Source organism: Aulostomus chinensis, chromosome 8 (genome assembly GCF_037954235.1).
Source record: "Aulostomus chinensis isolate RoL2024-O1b breed Wild chromosome 8, RoL_Achi_v1.0, whole genome shotgun sequence".
NCBI classification, from domain to species: Eukaryota; Metazoa; Chordata; class Actinopteri; order Syngnathiformes; family Aulostomidae; genus Aulostomus; species Aulostomus chinensis.
The window spans coordinates 9552334-9570950 of record NC_141327.1 but is presented as its reverse complement, the minus strand read 5'-3'; the positions used below and the strand labels follow the sequence as shown (position 1 = coordinate 9570950).

Below are 18617 nucleotides of genomic sequence, written 5' to 3'. Positions count from 1 at the left end.
AATCAAGAAGCTAGAACACCAATGTTTAATGTTTTTTAAAGATGAACTATGAATTAAATACAAACTCTGACATGTCTCAGTATATAGTTTTCAAACAGCTGTTTCTTGAACTCAGGGGCAAGGCACTGTGTGTACATAGCTGGCATGGTTGTTGGAAACGGATAACTTGGACAACGCATTTTTGTCTCCCATGAGCTTCTTGCACAGGTCCACAAGTGGCTGGGCCATTGTGAACGAGAGATCGTGTTCAGCTATGAATGCATGCACTAGTATTTTTGGTTCGCAAACACGGTCGGTCATACAGTAGATATATTATATAGCACCTTTCTACCTTAGCAGCACTCAAAGCGCTTTACAATGTCATCTCATTCACCCACTCACACACACATACACACACACACACACACACACACACACACACACACACAAACACACACACACTCACACACTGATGGTGGAGGCTGCCATGCAAGGTGCCAACCTACTCATCAGAAGCAATTATGGGTTCAGTATCTTGCTCAAGGACATTTCAACATGGTCACCACGGGTGAGGATTGAACCAGCATTTCAGTTGCTAGGCGGCCTCTCTACCTCTGAACCATGCCGCCCACAAATGTTGTAAAGATCCTCAATGATCTGATGAAATTATTATTCTAAAGGATGACGTTTACATTTTTACCATTACTTTGACATGTGACACCGATCAGTAAATGCCCCTAAAATACATGGTCAAATAAGATGAGTGTAGTTTATTAAAGGCAAGGTTACATGCAAGAGGGGATATGTGTTGATGAATAATGTGCACAACTATCTGTGCATGATATCACTAAAACAGCATAGAGGCCATGTATAATCAGTAACATCAGCACAACCCTAGTATAAACCTAAGTAATTTGGTGGACTGAACCCAAGGTGCATACAACAACATAAACTCCATAGAACTATGAAAAAATGTAACAGTGCTGAAAAAGGATTAAAATTATCCCCTAATTGTTTCAAAGGCAACGTGAGGCAGCAGGGTAATAGTGGGTCTTGATCCCCCCTCCCCGTATTAAATTAGATTCATCAAATCAATTTCCATAAAGTAGTTGATCTTGTATCAATATAGATAATCGGGGTGAAACTAGATGTCACTATCTATATCTCTATATGTTCCATAAAGTAGACTTGAAGTGGATATGGCATGGACCAGAAGATACTTTTGGACCAAACAAAGTTTTAATGGACCCCACCTCCTCCCCCTTTACTGTAGGACACTGAAAAATCAGAATCAATCTTTTACGCTCTGATCATTTCTATTTGGAAGTTTCAAACCGGCATGGGCAAATTAATATTCATCAGTTAGACTGGGTATCTGAATAAAATGAAAAACTGCTTTTACAAATAAAAACTCCTTTTCAAAGAAAATACTTCTCAAATTTGTTGGTCATATGGTCCATAAAATCTGTAAGTTTTAAGCTTTTTTTGATGTACAGTATAGATTATCCATCCATCCATCCATCCATCCATCCATCCATCCATCAATCTTCTACCACTTATCCTATTAAGGGTCGCAGGGGGGCCGGAGCCTATCCCAACTGCCTTCGGGCAAGAGGCGAGGTACACCCTGGATGGGTGCAGGGCCAACACATACTGTAAAGACAGACAGCCATTCGCTCTCACAGTCACACCTACAGTCAAATTAGAGTCTCCGATTAACCTAGTCCCCTCTTGCATGTACTTGGATTTTTGGAGGAAGCCAGAATATGTGGAGAGAACCCATGCAGACACAGGGAGGACATGCAAACCCCACACAGAAAGACCCCATGCATAAGCCGGGGCTCGAAACCCGGGACCTTCTTGCTGTAAGGCGACAGTGCTAACCATTTTGCCGCCCAGTATAGAGTGTGGCTTTAAAAGGATTCTGTTGACAGTTGTCCTGTCATCCCCAAATTCAAAAAAAATTCTGTATGAGTAGCATTATCCATGCTTATCTGGAATCATTTAAGGTCTAAGTTTATCAATAATAAATAATTTTCGAGCAGCTTTGTGCAGAAAACACTGGCGATTTAGGAAACGGAACACTAAGTATCCTGTATCAATCTGTTAAGGAGACACTGAAGATTGCACAAAAAGAGCAACTTTTGGTTAAATTGTAAGTTGAAAAGTCCTTCCTTCTCTGTTGCTCTTCATCTGCTGAGTGGTGCTCAGAGGAATGTGAATAAATTCTTTTTTTCTCTTCAGTGGAGCACCAATGAAGCTGCATCACAAAGCTAAAAGCAAAAGAAAAACAGAAATACCAGCTGATGTTTTTTTTTTGCCTCCCACCATCCATTGTTATTTGAGGTGTATCTATAATTAGCAATCCCTCCTCAACCCTTAAAAATGAGTGTAGGGGGTCAGTGAGTCAGTCAGCAAGTCCCTGACATGTTTCTAGGCAGGACACCTAGTGTGGCAATAATTAAATTAATAATACAAATTTGTGACAACTAGTTGAACAACTTGTCTGAAAATAGGGATCACTAATTGGCTAGAAAAATCTTCAGGGGTAGGTATAACCCTAGTTGAGTTTGTGTTTCTCACGTGATTATCTTCAAGTTGGTCTTTGGTGACTGTCCGCAGTTGGCCAACCTCTCTTGGATGTGCAGTGCAGCAAGTCGCAGGGCAGTGTTACATCTCATCTCCACAGCAAAGCGCTCCTGCAGCACATCATTCACCCCCTAAGACACACACATATATGCATGCATGCATACGCACATGCATGCACACATGCACGCGTGCACGCACACACACACACACACAAACACAATATTCAGTTTTTTGGAATATTTCATGATTTATTAATAGTAGGTGGCTTAACATGGTGTGACTCAAGTATTAAATTATAAACTACATTTTTAATGAACTACATGTCACATTAGAAACAAGACTTGTATCTTTATCATTTTGGAAACGTATTGGAGGCAGAAAGTTTCTCTACCAGGTATTAAGAGAAAATTTAGAGCACGCATTATTTTCATCAGGCTGGACTATTCTATACTTCTTTCTCTCTGCTATGTAAGAAAATAGAAAGAAAAGAAAAGCTGCACAGCAGAACATGTTCTGAAAAGGACCAGACACAGAACCGACCTTAATGTTCTTCTTTTGTTTCTTAAATCAGTGAATTACTTTGCCTGCAATATCTATCTGATTGAGTTCAGACATACGTGCCTGCAAGGTGTCTTAGATCCTGAGGTTTAAACATTTCGACTGCTCCTGAGGTCAGAATTAGAAGGCAGCACTTTCAGTTAATAAATTACAGTGATGAACCATGTCTTCTGTAAGGGATTTAGGGAACTGTCTGAAAGACAAACTTCCTTTATTAACTCTTACACTTGTCCTTGCATTTTAGGATTGTTGTATTTACTTACATGAAACCAATCAGCTGACTAAACTGGAGGGCTGTCTAAAGGACATAAAAACATGGGTGACCCACAGTTTTCTTTTCTGAAACTCTGATAAAACTGAAGTTATTGTGCTGGGCCCACAAGACCTTATCTAATGAGATAGGTACCCTGGATGGCATCAACCTGACAGAAGATGCAGAAAAACTTGTCCATGCTTTTGTCACTTCCAGGCTGGATTGCTGTTATCAGGCTGTACTAAGAAGTCCCTAAAGACTCTCCAGCTGGTCCAAAACGCTGCTGCCCGTGTGTTGACTAGAACTGGTAGAGGAGACCATGTCTTTCCTGGCCTCTCTGCATTGGCTCCTTGTTAAATTCAGAAGAGAATTCAAAATTCTTCTTCTAACACGCAAAGCCCTCAACATTCAGACTCCTTCATATTTGACAGAGATCATATTCCCCTATTACCCAGCTAGAACCCTTCACTCCCAGGATGCAGGGTTACTTGTGGTTCCTAAAGTAGAATGGGAGCCAGAGCCTTCAGTTTCAGGCTCCCCTCCTGTGGAACCATTTCCCAGTTTCAGTCCGGTATGAAGACACCCTCTCTACCTTTAAGAGCAGACTTAAGACCTCCCTTGCTGATAAGGCTTATAGTTAGGGCTTCCCCAGGCTGGCTAGATATGCTGCTATAGGCTTAGACTGCTGGGGGATCTCCCATGGTGCACTGGACTTCTCTCTCCTCCTCTCTGTCCTCCTGAATGTGTTATACATATATCATGCTCTTATGTGTTACTAAATCATCTTCTTCTCCGGAGCCTTTGGGCTTCCCCATTTTCCAGATCCCGGGTGCTGCTGGAGGAGGCTACAGACCCTAATAAGCTTAAACTGCCACCTTCAGCATCATCTGTTCACTTCCCCTTCTGTCCACCAGTCTCTTCCCTTTCTCTCTTTCTCTTTACCTCTGCCCCTCTCTTTCCTTCTGTATATCTGCTTTCCTCCATTATCTGTCTTTGTGTCTGTCCTGCTCTCCTGCTCCTGTCCCCCCAACCAGTCAAAGCAGAAGGCCATCCCCATTGAGCCTGGGTCTGCTTGACGTTCCTGCCTGTTAAAAGGAAGGAATTTGTTGCTGTTCTTGCAGGATGTGCTTGCTCATGGAGAATTGTTGGGTGTAAATTCATTGAAGGACTGTGGTACTGGACCTCTCTACTTGTTAAGTGTCATAAGATAACTTTTGTTGTGATTTGGCGCTATATAAATAAAATTGACTTGACTTGACTTGACGTCTCTGATTAAAATGTTATTTCAGCATCCAAAAAAACAATTAACAAGTGACCACAAGAAGATCCAATTCAAAGAACCCATAAAAAAACAATTCGGATGCCAAAAGGAAAAGGAAGAAATATAAACTTATTCAATCGCCTGTGATCATATTTATCATATGTTAACTTCCCTTTTTTCCCATAATATGCATGCAGTACTTAATATATACACATACATTATTTCTTAATGATTTTGTATGAACACACACACTGAGTGGCTATCTTTATCTTTTAGTAATTTCTTTATCCCATATAACAAATTTATTAACAATTATAAACAAAATTATCTTAATCCTAAATATATATCAAATTATTAACCAATAGCAAAATTATGAGGTTATTAGCTAAGTATCTGTATGTTATAAATAGCATTTTTCTTTGTTTTTGTTAGTTACTATAAATACATACATACAAGGTATTTTGACCCTCAGAAAAGAGCCATATGCATGAAAAATTTGAAAAATAAGAAGGAAATGCTGATTAAAAAGATTAAAAAAAAAACAGTTCGACAACAGGGGAGACATTTTAGTTTTCAATAACTATGAGCCAAAAAAATGAGCATTGAGCTGAAAATATGTAGGTCATCCTTGATGTTACATTAGAAGCACTCACTTCCTGTATGACAAGCTTTCCTTTCATCAACTTCTAAAGAAGCTGTATGGCAGGAATTTAACTGAAAAGGCTGAATTTCAAAGCTGACCCATCTGTGTGCTGACTTACACTTCAGCAAGATGCGTCATCTGCAGCTCAAACTCTCCAGATCGACATTTTTCATCTTGATTTAAACTTTAGATTCTTATTAGATTCTTTTTGATGTGAATGTGATATCAATTGAAATTGGTCCTTAATTTCAGTTTCATATGTCTCACATAGATATGTTGTATTTGTTGATGAGTTAAGTGGAGTTGACAGGTTCATCAGTCTACCTGTAGGTAAAGGTACTCAAAAGCAGTGGGATCCTCTTGGAGTAGAGTCTGGGGGTTTTTGGGGATGAAACACACACGAAACAGACACCTGTAGTCATGAGCTTCTTTCTTCTGGACCACCTGGGCACAAAGGACAGTACACAAAGTGCATCAAAAACAGGTACTCAAAGGGTACATTGAAAAGTTGCAGTTGTTTTGAACTGTTAAAGTCCACAGCCACTTCTATGTCTACTCAGACAGAGTAAATATGCTCATTTGATGCGTGAGAACATCTGCGAGGAGTAATCCATCTAATTAGGAAATCATTTAACAGCAATTAGCTCAAATGAGGAGTAGTTGTGTGTGTGTGTGTGTGTGTGTGTGTGTGTGTGTGTGTGTGTGTGTGTGTGTGTGTGTGTGTGTGTGTGTGTGTGTGTGTGTGTGTGTGTGTGTGTGTGTGTGTGTGTGTGTGTGTGTACCTGCTGTATCCTCTCCTCATCATGCAGCAGCAGTAGTTTGGTGACACTGGGCTGCTGCTCCAGCATCAGGGAAAAATGTTCAATACTTCTCAGAGAAAGCTTTTCCTTCAGTGTCATCACAATGTCCTAATGCACACACAAAATCATATCTTGAAAGATGGAAAATGTAGTCGCCGAAAATAGCTCGTTTGGAGGTGGTTATTTCTGATAAACGCTATTAAGTGAGTGATAAAAGCTAACGAGTGAACAATTCACATCAGTGGTATCATTAAATTGAGAGATTCTCATTTATCCAATCCAATCAGTTATAGTTATGTTTAAGTAAGGCGCTCACTGCAGGCTTAATGATGCATCAAATTAATCCAAATTTATAGAAATGACTAAAAACCTCTTGACTTCAGCTTGCGATACCGTAAGGACATATTGGAATTCAAAAGAAGAAAATGGTACATTGTGAATGTGCCATTGTTACTATAGAACAGAATATATCACTAGACTTTACCTTGACTGTGGTGTTGGGGTCAAATTTAAAAGCCTTGGTCTGCCCGTTCTCCAGATACACCTTCAGAACATTTGGCAGGAAGAGCAGCGAGTTGCCCTGCAAACGACACAATGGGTCAGAGGTCATTGGGAGCAGTCAGACGAAAGTATAACATCAAAAATACAGCAAGAGCCAAGAGACTGTAAATACTGTAACATGTTTTGGTTGAGACACAAAGAGATTGTAATGGAATGGAAGTGGCCCTTTCATTTCCTGAATGAATACTGCAATTTTACACATTACAGCACAATCACACAAGGAAACAGTATTTCTTAGCATCATTTGCACTTCTCTTCGGGCCTATTTCTGTCACCTCAGCTTGTTTACAAAAGTAAACAATTCCATTTCTCTTATGACTTTTTGCTGTATTGAAACTGTGATCTAATGCAGCCTTGACATTGGTCTTTTTTTACCTTCAAAGAGAGGAGAGCCTTCAGTTTTTAGACAACCCTTCCCTTGTTGTTGTCTTTTCTTTAATTTCACTCATGTTTCCTTTTAAGCGATGACAGCCCCACCCCATCTCTTCATCAATGTCCCTTCAGCTCTCTCTCCCTAATCTGAAGTTTATTGTTCTGTGATTAGAGTCATTAGGAGTGGAGGGTGGGGCAAATATCGATCTTTTCTCTGCAATTAGAAATGAGCACTCCAGTCTTTGTGGATTTCCACATCCAGCTGATTTTTGCATCCAATACATTGGCCTGAGTTCTATTAGCTATAGCGAATGGAACTCAGGCCCTGTTCATGTGGCAATTGTCATACCTCAACTAAAAAGCTTAAGGGTGATACTCAACCCCAACTACATGCTGCTCATGAAACCAAGTACAGCTTCAAAACCATAAGTCAAGGAGGAAACTAAAGATAAAGGCAGAAATAGGCAAGGCTTACAATGTTTAACAAAGTTTTTGTTCTGTCGATAACCCTAAATCTTTCTTGGATAATTTATGACCAGATGAAACTATTGGAGAGCTCTTTGGGAATCAACGAATCACTTTGTTCATAGAAAATTAAATGAAGATTATAAATAAAATAATTCCCTACATTGGATTATACCTACAGGACTATTTTTTTATTTTGGGCATAAATAATATTTACATTTTTACTCCTCCTTTCGCTCTCACCTAATTAAAACAAACAAGATGCTGTGGCTAATAGTGAAATACTGCATTAAATACTCAATTTAAAAACCCCAAAGATTTACACTTTATCATTTTACATTTCTTTATTATTTATTGAATTGATATAATATTATTATCATTATCTACATAGATTCCCACTGTTGTTGTGCATTGTATCATCTTTTATTGTATCATATCACATTGCATTATGTCATATCATATCGTGACAGGGCTGAATTGTAGTGTATAGTTCTGTTGGTTAGTGTAAATGATGCATTATATCAGTTGTCAAAGTGCGTATCGGATCTGTGGAGCTGTAAAAAGCACTTAAACCTAAAGGGGGAAGAGAGGTGGAAACTACCAAGGAGGTGCAAGACGCCTCTAGGTGGCAACAGTAACTTGAGTAATACAAGCACTGATGAATGACCAACTTGAGGAGGGAAAAATATTGCAATTTGTTCTGACTGAGGGGCATTAATCTCTCGTCAATAAACAGATGGTGTACAACACTTTAAAGATGTCAAAAACTACGCGAGACGGATAGTTTAAATCAACTGACTCAAAAAGACTTTTCTGAGCTGATCACTGAAATGAGGGAGGGGGAAGTTTGTAGAAGAACCTGTTTTACCTGAGAGTGTCCATTGACTTCCACCTCTTCAGCAAAGTGAACTTTAACAGGGTTGGACTTCAGCTTGGCCCGCTTCTCTGGTGTGATGAATGAGGACTTTGGACCCTGGAAGGAACATGAGCCAATGAAATGTAACCCAGCTTGTCAGAATATTTTCATCATTCCATCAATAGTTATTATGCTGCAAGAATACACTCTATAAAAACATTGCATTTTCAACAAAGCATTTAGAGTTACAAGACAGGCTGTGTATAGCAACTGAGCATGAGGCTAACCGCTAACTGCTGATGCTTTCAATCGTTTTTTGCATTCAAGTTACTATTGATTAAGGCCACAAATAACATTTCAACAATTTTGAGTTTAGACAGAAAATAATAACAGTGTATTTGCTTGTTGATGGTTAATGTCAAAAAGGCCATCATTTTTACTTTGCTTTTTTGTATTTGTGCCCTAAACCCCACCAAGTCATGATGTTTACAAGGGCTGCCTTGCTACTCTAGCCTGTTATTCTGAGCGCTGATATGTGCATACATACACACACACACACACACACACACACACACACACATACACACACACACACACACACACACTAGCTGTGTGGTTCAGACATAACATGACAATGTGCAGGCATTGAAAATTAGCGAAAAAAATAAAATCCCAAACCCCATGTTGATGATATACTGTATTAAATACGTCATAAAAGCTTCTGATTACACGTTGTACATACAGTATTTTCATTTTAAACATACACTGCCAGGTAGCAATGGGGGATTTGGATTGAAAACTGGACTGGAATTTAATTGGAGATTCCATTCTTTATCTTGTGCTGGACAAAAAAAACAACCCATTTGTAATATAACATAAGACACGCCACTAATCATTTTTGATGTAGTTTATATTGCTTTGAGCTTACTCTTCCCTTTGTTCTCAGATGTACGATGTAAAAATAATATCGCCAGCAAGAGCAACAAGGGATCATTTAAATAAAGGCCTCTGGTATGACAATAAGTATTGCTGTTACTTTATCTGCAAATGTGTATCAGAATTGGAGTGGGAAAAAAATTGCATTGGTGTATATTTACTGTCAGTACATTGTGTATCACATCATCTATAATTATGGAAATGTAAACGAGAGGAAGTACAATGAGACAGGAGATTATCATCAATGTTTTCCAACATTTCTAAAAATCATTACTGGTGTTGTAGCAATCTTGTCAAAGAGTCAATATTAGGCAGACATCCAAAGACCATTCAGGCTTCAAGGCTTCAATCAAGGAGACATCTATTATGCATTTATATTCAAGCACTATTACTGTATATTCAGTTACAGGTAAACTAAAACTGCTCTTTTATTTGAAACTGATGATAATATTCATAGATAGACAATTTCATTAGTTCTATTTGTAAACACCTCTACTATGAATTAGGTTTTTGCAAGGACAATATATAACTATATATATATACACAATATGTTTGTTTTGGGCAACGTGTTGATTACTGCGGTTGCATTTAGTCTGCTGCAACAAAACCACCCACAACAACCTCGATAATAAAAATGAAGTAAAAAATATTTCGACGGTGTAAACAAACAACATCTAACGACATTACAAGAGTTGGCAAAGCTGTCTCTTGTTGACCCAATTCCTTTGATGGCCTCCTACCATGGGCAAAATAACACAGATGAATATTTTCTGTGAAATGGCAATAACTCCTGATAGATTAGTATTGATTTATTGGAGGAAGGGAGCTATGAATCAGACAGTTGACTTGCCTCCATCAGCAGATCTGCTGATAAGACTTTCTATGATGCAGAAGCCATTTATTTATCGACCTTCTTCACCTTAGTGAAAACACATATGACAGCTTTGTGGACACAGATAGGAGAGATAGATAAAAGCACTGCCTGCACACACACACACACGCATGCACGCATGCACGCACGCACGCACACACACACACACACACACACACACACACACACACACACACACACACACACACACACACACACACACACACACACACACACAGCTCCACTAGCTGTGTGGTCCAAACATAAAATGACACTGTGCAGACATACAGCACGTGTGTACATGAGGTTTATAATATGAATTTAGTTGAAGAATGTGATGAGCATCAGAATGACATTACTCCAGGACGCATCATTATTAGAATATCAGCGGAAAAATAAAATCCCAAACCCCATGTTGATGATATGCTGTATTAAATGCGTCATAAAAAGATTCTGATTACACGTTATACATTCAGTATTTTCATTTTAAACATACACTGCCAGGTACCAATGGGGGATTTGGATTGAAAACTGGACTGGAATTTAATTGGGGATTCCATTCTTTATCTTGTGCTGGAAAAAAAAAAATTGTAATATAACATAAGACACGCCACTAATCATTTTTGATGCAGTTTATATTGCTTTGATCTTATTCTTTTACTCTTTGAATAAGAACGCTGATTTACTACAAATGTACGATGTAAAAATACAAAAACAGATCATGATGCAGTGTCAAAAAGAAGAGCCATCTCTAAGAGTGAGTTTCAGAAGATGTAACATTTTGCCACCATCTTCAGTGAGACAGTGTTGTGACGTTAGAGACAGGATGGTTGGAAAGGAATAAATAATTAAATGGAAATGACATTCAAAAAATGAATTAAGATTACAAAAATACAAGATGAATGAATAAATAAACTGTATTTTATCTATTTCATATATTTTCATCATCTTAATTTGTGTCTCCAGGGTGTGTAACACCTTTGGAAAAAGGGTCGAAATTTCCAGAATGTAACTGCTGGATAGGCGATATGTTTATATTATTTTTTCTGATATGTGAAAAAATGTTGACATGATGGAAAAAATGTGTCCTCTGTGCATTCTTTTCATTTTGCCAATGCCTCCTTGCCACACAATAGCAGCAGCTATCTGTGTGCTATGCTCGGTTGGTTAACAACGTCTTTTCAAATGTGTTGTATACAGACACGATTTCAGTTGATATTGCATTCTGGCTCGTTCAGTTGCATTGCTTGTGCTGAGATAATCTATTTGAATTCTCCCCTCCCAGTATTTTGCACCTTCAGGTAAAAACACCCCTGTTGCATATTCATTAAGGCAGATATGCTAAATCAGTGGTGTGCGCTATCATGCTCATTTGATAGATGCAATCCTCAGTGCGATCTCTTAATAGATCAGTTTGCACATTTGTTTGAAAGTGATATGAATTATTTAAATTTCAACAAACACAAACCTTTCGTACATCAGTCCCATAATGTACAAGCTTGTGTTTGCGTTCATAACTGATTGAAAGGAGGAAACAAGTTTAATCATGTGTTTTCATGTGTGGAAACATGTGTTCCTGTCGTGTATGTGTGTGTGTGTGTGTGTGTGTGTGTGTGTGTGTGTGTGTGTGTGTGTGTGTGTGTGTGTGTGTGTGTGTGTGTGTGTGCAGTAATTGGATGCAGACAACTAACCTGCATTGTTCTGAGGATGGTCACTGTTAACATATCTTGACACTCCCTGAAAAGAAAAGAGGCTTTTGTAAAAAAATGTTCTTAGAAATGTGATGCATGGTGCTTCATGTCTATGTTGTTCCAACAATCATGCATGCAGTATGAATGTGTGTTTGTGTGTGCAACTGCCTGAGTAGACCTGATTATTTCAGCAGCCTGCTCTGGGGTCAGGTCATCAACAGCAACGTTATTGATCTTCACCAGCTGGTCGCCAGGGATGAGCCGGCCATCTGCAGGACCACCTGGACACACAAAATGTCCTTGTGTTGTCAGCCCTGAGGCTGTACAATTGGTCGGTATTCATAGTGCAACTGGTGCTGATGACAGCCAGGCTCCTGTATTCTACCGATCTCTTTTCATCTCACTGATGCATAAATTGTCATGCAGCACTCCAAATCCAGCCATACAACCACAGTGCAATGGAGTGCTAACATCTGAATAATGCCCTTAGTTTCAATTCGTATTTTTGCTTGTCCCTGAACTTTAATAATAATAATAATAATTATAATAATCATCCAACATCAGCAACTGCTCCAAACCTGTGGACAATATTTTCCTTACTAGTCACTAACATCTATTAAATTATTACATTTGCAAAAGTAGCTTCGAAAAAACAGGAACATTAACAAACATGTCAATTGAGAGTGGCATTGAAGAATACGGTACACTATCAAGGCACTGCGCTATGTTTCCAGTTCTCTGTGCCAAAACACTTTTACATGAAGAAAGCACATTTATTTTCAATATACTTGAGAACATACAAGCGAGACAGAGAGAGGAAGACTGGAGCTGAGGCTGAACAGTGCTGCTTGAGACATTAGCAACAACAGTCCGTGTGCAAGTAGGCATGTTATGGGACAGGCTGAGGCAGATGGTGACAGAGCAAACTTGAACCAGACAGGAGAGAGTGAGGTAATATACCCCAGGAACATCTGAACATCAGAGCCTTCAGACTCTGAACGATCTACAGCTCAGCAGACAATATAATGATTAGAGCATGAAAGATATGCAGGATATCATCACAGCATACATACACAAGTTGCATTTTCTGCATGCCCTGGATTTATTTGGATTAAATTGAATTTGGAATTTTCCATCATCCTGAAAAAAAGTATATACCACAATGGAGAAATACAAGTCACTGCCTGTAGATAAAGCTGATTCATGGATTATTGCATGTGGCTATACAGTAATTTTTGTCTTTCAAAATGGGGATAGTTAAATATGTTGGCTTATAGAGTGCTGCAGGGATGAGGAGTGATGGCACACAGACCCACAAGTTACTGTAGCATCGCTTTGTTTTCTCAGCTGCAGTAAAAGCCAATGGGTTTGGATTTTTGATCATTGCTGAAAATAAGCAGTTAGGTCAAAGTGGAGAGAGGAAGTGTCTCAACTGTGACACAAGACCTGTTTGTCAGATTAGTATGAAATTTTATAGGTTTTATTGGGTTTTTATCAAATCTTTGTAATCATATCTATAATTTCATATGACATTCTTTTGGTCAGATTGATCAGAGGCTCTAGTGGATGGATCACAACCTGAAGGAAGCACGACCCAAGAGCCCAATTTCATCCCTGAAATGCATCTTGATGTTTTCCTGATTATAGCACCAGACACACACTCCAGGTACACAGTATTCCTTTGTCAATTCATTTCTGTATTCATGTATAGAGTGAGCATATCCATCTCCCTTGGAGGTTTCGCATTGTTTTGTTTGGTGGTCAGAGGCATGCAGTGGTACGGGACAGGGAGAGTTGACAGATTTTTTTTCCCAGCCAGAACATTATATCTTAGATCCCAATTCACTAGCCTTACCTGATCAGATATTACAGTGATTTGTTGCTAATGTTACTTTATTTATGTACATTATTCATTCTCTGAGCAAAGGTTTTGGCTGGTCACACTAAATTTTTCGACAGTGTCAACACCCACATGTCAGAAAAAAAATCTCTGCATGTCCATCTATAATGTGGAAATTACTGTATTTTGTTTAAGAACGGGTTGAATGTTTTCTACAACTGATCCTTTTTGGAAAGAGTTTTTTAATCTCATTAAAAAAACAACTGTTTTACAAGTTTCTTTTTTCAAAATTTAAACCTTTACCGATGCAATACATACAAATGTGTGTGAAAACACTAAACGGAAACACAGATATTGAGATTCGCACCAACAATGCTGACAGGTGCACCTTGGGTCTGGGTGGCTTTAGTTTTTTTACATCTCTTAAATCTTGTCATACCTGGGGTGACATCTTGCACCAGAATGGGTGTCTGGGAGGACAGAGTGAGGCCATGGGTGTTGAGATTTGGGTCCCGTTGGATCTGAGCATTGAAGCGGAAGGAATAATTCCGCTGATCGGAGCAACTGGACTCTGCTGTCTTCCCATCTGCTGCAACTCTGTCTCTGAGGTTGGTCAGAGTCAAAAACCAAAACAGTAAAATGGCAAAATCAGAAAACGTTCTTTGGTGACCTACATCATACTTGTGTGTACTTAAAGAGACAAAGGATTCCTTGGTTATGTCGTTAAGGTGGACCTCCTATAAACTTCCTGTTTTCATTGAGGCTCTTTCATATCTTCCTAATTTGGTCCAGACTTTCTAACTTCATACTTTGATTTAAACAAAAACAACTAAACCGTTCTCAGTTTGTTCCAAGCGTGAAAACATTTTTTGGAACGTTTTCCCGTAATACTGGAGTTTTGGACAACTGAAGGGAAGTCATACTGGAAACCAGCAATGTGCAGATTGCCATTACAACTCCGGCTGCAGTAGAAATGAAACTGATTAATGGCAAAGGGTTGAGAGTTGTGAAATAGAAAAATAATTAATGATGAAAAGATTAATCAGAACGCATTACAGTATTTATGAGAATGAATGTGCCTGTCACACCTTTTACAAACACAGACAGTGTCTGATGAAACCCTATCTTTTTTCTGAGTTTGCTGTTATTACGGCCATCAATAGCAAAACATTTAGGAGAAAATAATACCTCTGGATGGGTGGCAGGTGGATACATTTTGTGTAGCCTACATGAGGATTTGGACAGCCGATCTTTGCATCAATATTTGCAGGGCTTGCAGTATTTGCTGCTGCTTCCCTCTCCTTTCCTACTGATGACACTGCAATATCTGCATTACAAAATCACTCATTTGAACAATCTTAACTCATGCTCAGCTCATGCTGCTGGTAGCGACGCAATAATAATAATAATAATAATAATAATAATAATAATAATAATAATATCATGGTGGCCATAAAGTGTATCTGTAGATTAATTCTTCCCCACAACTAGCTCCCTGAAAAATTGACAACACACTAATATCAGAAACAAACCCATCCACAAATCTAATTAAAATTAAGTATAGAGACACACATCCGATGCAGATGATAACAACATAATCTGTGTATTTCATGCAAAGTCCTCTGAATAATAATAATAGCATAACTGTAACATGTAATCAAGTGTTCAAGAATTCTAGGTGCGAAAAGGCACTAAAGATCCTCCTTCCTGCTCTCTTTAACCCCAACCGGTCAAAGCAGATGGCTGTTCCCATTGAGCCTGGGTCTGCTCAATGTTCCTGCCTGTTAAGAGAAAGGTTTTCATCACCTCTGTCGCAAGATGTGCTTGCGCATGGAGAACTGCTGGGTCTAAATTAACTGGAGTATGGTGCTAAACATACTCTAAATGTTAAGTGTCCTGACTTAACTTTTGTTATGATTTGATATGACACAAATAAGATTGACTTGATGTGCAATTGTGACCACAAATTTGTGTTGGTTATTCTTTGTTAATCTTTGTAAAAATAATTATAAAAGGAAAAAAGAAAAATGTCAGTTTACCTGCTTAGAGAGTGAGACCTGCTGCCCAAGTCTCGAGACCTTCTCAGCCATCTTCCAACCACCTGCTCAACCCTGCTTGTCCTGCGGGATGGGGAGCGACTCCTGTCCTGCACCTCCATTTATCTAGCAGAGGTAAAGGTCAGTGGAGTCATATAGACAATGTAATTGATTAAAGGGCTAAAAAACACATTTGAGCGGTATTGAATTTCTTGAATTCTTATGTATATCTGATGAAGAGTTTTTGGTTACATCTAGCTAACTCAATATCATATTTGTTGTACACAAACCCACAAAACAAAGATAAGAAAATTAAACAAGAGAGCTCAGATAACAACAATAACAATGTTGAATCTGTGATTTCAAAACCTGTCACCATCAGACAGCTGCACAGATAGTATTAAACTCCTATCCATGAAAAAAATTGCGAAATGCAATGTGTAAGAGACACAGCAGAAAAAAAAAAAAACAGCACACGCATTTAGCATACATTACATCTGGGTATGAGATGTGGACTTTGGTCAACTATAATGTCACTTGCTGCTTTATGTAACGGAATAGGATCTTAGAAAGAGTTATGGGCCAAATACCAGGATATTGCATCCAATGCTCCATAAAGATCAATATCAATAATTCCTAATTTCCCATTGTAGTGGCGTCTTCTTTAAATTAGTCCCCGTTGTGTTTGCTGTGCGGCAGGCAGTTAGAGATGATTGCTGAGGGAGGATGGGTTGAGGTTGGGGAGATTAAAGTAATGGACATGAGTCACTATGGTGTCTGTGAGGTTTATTCAGGCTAATGCATGAGCCCAGAGTTATGACTTATTGGCTCATCAAAGAACCCTAGAATATTTTGGAAAACGCCATATTAACTTACACAAACACTTCCTCAGAACAATGCAGGTTAGTAGACTGCATCCAATTACTGCACACACACACACACACACACACACACACACACACACACACACACACACACACACACACACACACACACACATACATATTTATATATAGGTGGCACGTGGTGCAGTGGTTAGCACTGTTGCGTCACAGCAAAAATTTTCCGGGTACGATTCCCGGGCATGAGGTCTTTCTGTGTGGAGTCTCCATGTTCTCCCTGTGCCTGCATGGGTTCTCTCCAGGTTCTCCAACTTCCTCCCACAGTCCAAAGACATCAAGAGGGGACGAGGCTAATTGGATACTTTAAATTGACCATATGTGAGTGTGAATGGTTGTTTGTCGATATATGCTGGCCCTGCAATGGACTGGTGACCCGTCCAGGATGAACCCTGCCTCTCAACCGTAAGCCGCTGGGATAGGCTCCAGCCCCCCCGCGACCCTGAACAGGATAAGCAGAAGAAGATAGATGGATATATGCATTGGACACACCTTCTCATTTAAATATTTTTCTTTATTTTCGTGACTATTTACATTATAGATTCTCACTGACAGCATCAAAACTATTAATGAACACATATGGAATTATGTAGTAAATAAAAGTGTGAAACAACTCAAAATATGTTTTATATTTTAGAGTTTTGGTGCTTTGCACACTCTTGGAATCCTGTTCATGTGCTTCATGAGGTCATCCCCTGAAATGGTTTCCAACAGTCTTGAGGAGGTTCCCAGAGATGCTGAGCACTTGTTGGCCCTTTTGCCTTCACTCTATGGCCCATCTCATCCCAAACCATCTGGATAAGGTTTAGTTCAGGTGACTGTGGAGGCCAGGTCATCTGGCACAGGGCTCCATCACTCTCCTTCTTGGTCAAATAGCTCTTGCACAGACAAGAGTTGTGTTTGGGGTCATTGTCAATTTGAGATGTGTCTGCTACTAGAACTAGAGCAGAGGTCTCTTGTTCTTCCTTTCTTGGGGTGGGCCTTATGCCAGCCAGTTTCGTAGGGAATGATGGATTTTGCAACTGCACTTGGGGACACATTCGAAGTTTTTGCAATTTTCCAGACTGACTGACCTTCTTAAAGTAATGATGGCCTGTCATTTCTCTTTACTTAGCTGACTGGTTCTCGCCATAATATAAATTGTAACAGTTGTCAAATAGGGCTGTCAGCTATTTCCCAACTTGACTGCTGCACGACATAACTGATGGTCCCAGCCTCATTTGTGAACCTCAAGTCCACGAATGAACCCTAACAAGGTAAACCTGTGAAGTGAAAATCACTTCAGGTGATGACATCATGAAGCTCATCGAGCAAAGGCAAAGGCTTTGCAGCACTATCAACAAAACAAAGGGTGGCTACTTTGAAGAATCTATAATATTCAACGTTCTGAGTTATTTCACACTTTGCAACATAATTCCATTTGTGTTCATGGTTCTGAAGCCTTCAGTAAGAATCTATAATGTAAATGTGTCCACACACACACACACACACACACACACACACACACACACACACACACACACACACATATAAATATATATGCATATGTAAATGTGATCATGAAGTTTTATGTCTCATCTATTGTAAGTCTTTAAGAAAATCAAGCATGTCTACTTTTCTTTTTATGGCACTTCAATATATCAAGGGATACATTCTTACTATAACTAACTATAGCAAGCAAAAATGACAGTTTCATGCAAGTTTTCTTTAAAAGGATTGATAAACTCCTCAAAAAGCCAAAACATCATGACAAAACAAAAGCTTACATATCACTCTCACATGCAAGTACGAACACACAAACCCCACTCCACCCTCTCGTCCTGACAACTGAGTCAGACTTGGTCATTAGCTGTTACTTAATATCCCCCTCACATCATCAAACCGGCTCTGCCAGACTGTGACTTGGAAACAGAGACTCTATAAGTGGGCACCCAAGTACATTCATTTTACTATGAATGACAGATTGAAACAAGTATAATCACTCAATGAATGCATGAATGACCGATA

The 18617-nt window shown here is 39.1% G+C and overlaps 1 protein-coding gene across 8 annotated transcripts in view; it reads right to left on the bottom strand.

Moving 5' to 3' along the window:
- Positions 1-18617, bottom strand: part of frmpd1a (FERM and PDZ domain containing 1a) — a 43478-nt gene that overhangs the window by 10600 nt on the left and 14261 nt on the right. For all 8 annotated transcript variants that reach the window (XM_086210770.1, XM_086210775.1, XM_086210776.1 and 5 more), the window contains 9 exons: positions 15715-15837; positions 14115-14278; positions 12014-12116; positions 11836-11881; positions 8350-8454; positions 6568-6663; positions 6066-6191; positions 5608-5727; positions 2563-2699 (listed from right to left, as the gene is read on the bottom strand). In XM_086210770.1, coding sequence (XP_086066896.1) covers positions 2563-2699; positions 5608-5727; positions 6066-6191; positions 6568-6663; positions 8350-8454; positions 11836-11881; positions 12014-12116; positions 14115-14278; positions 15715-15833 — 1016 coding nt within the window. In that variant the 5' untranslated portion in view covers positions 15834-15837. The remainder of the gene's footprint in view (positions 1-2562; positions 2700-5607; positions 5728-6065; positions 6192-6567; positions 6664-8349; positions 8455-11835; positions 11882-12013; positions 12117-14114; positions 14279-15714; positions 15838-18617) is intronic.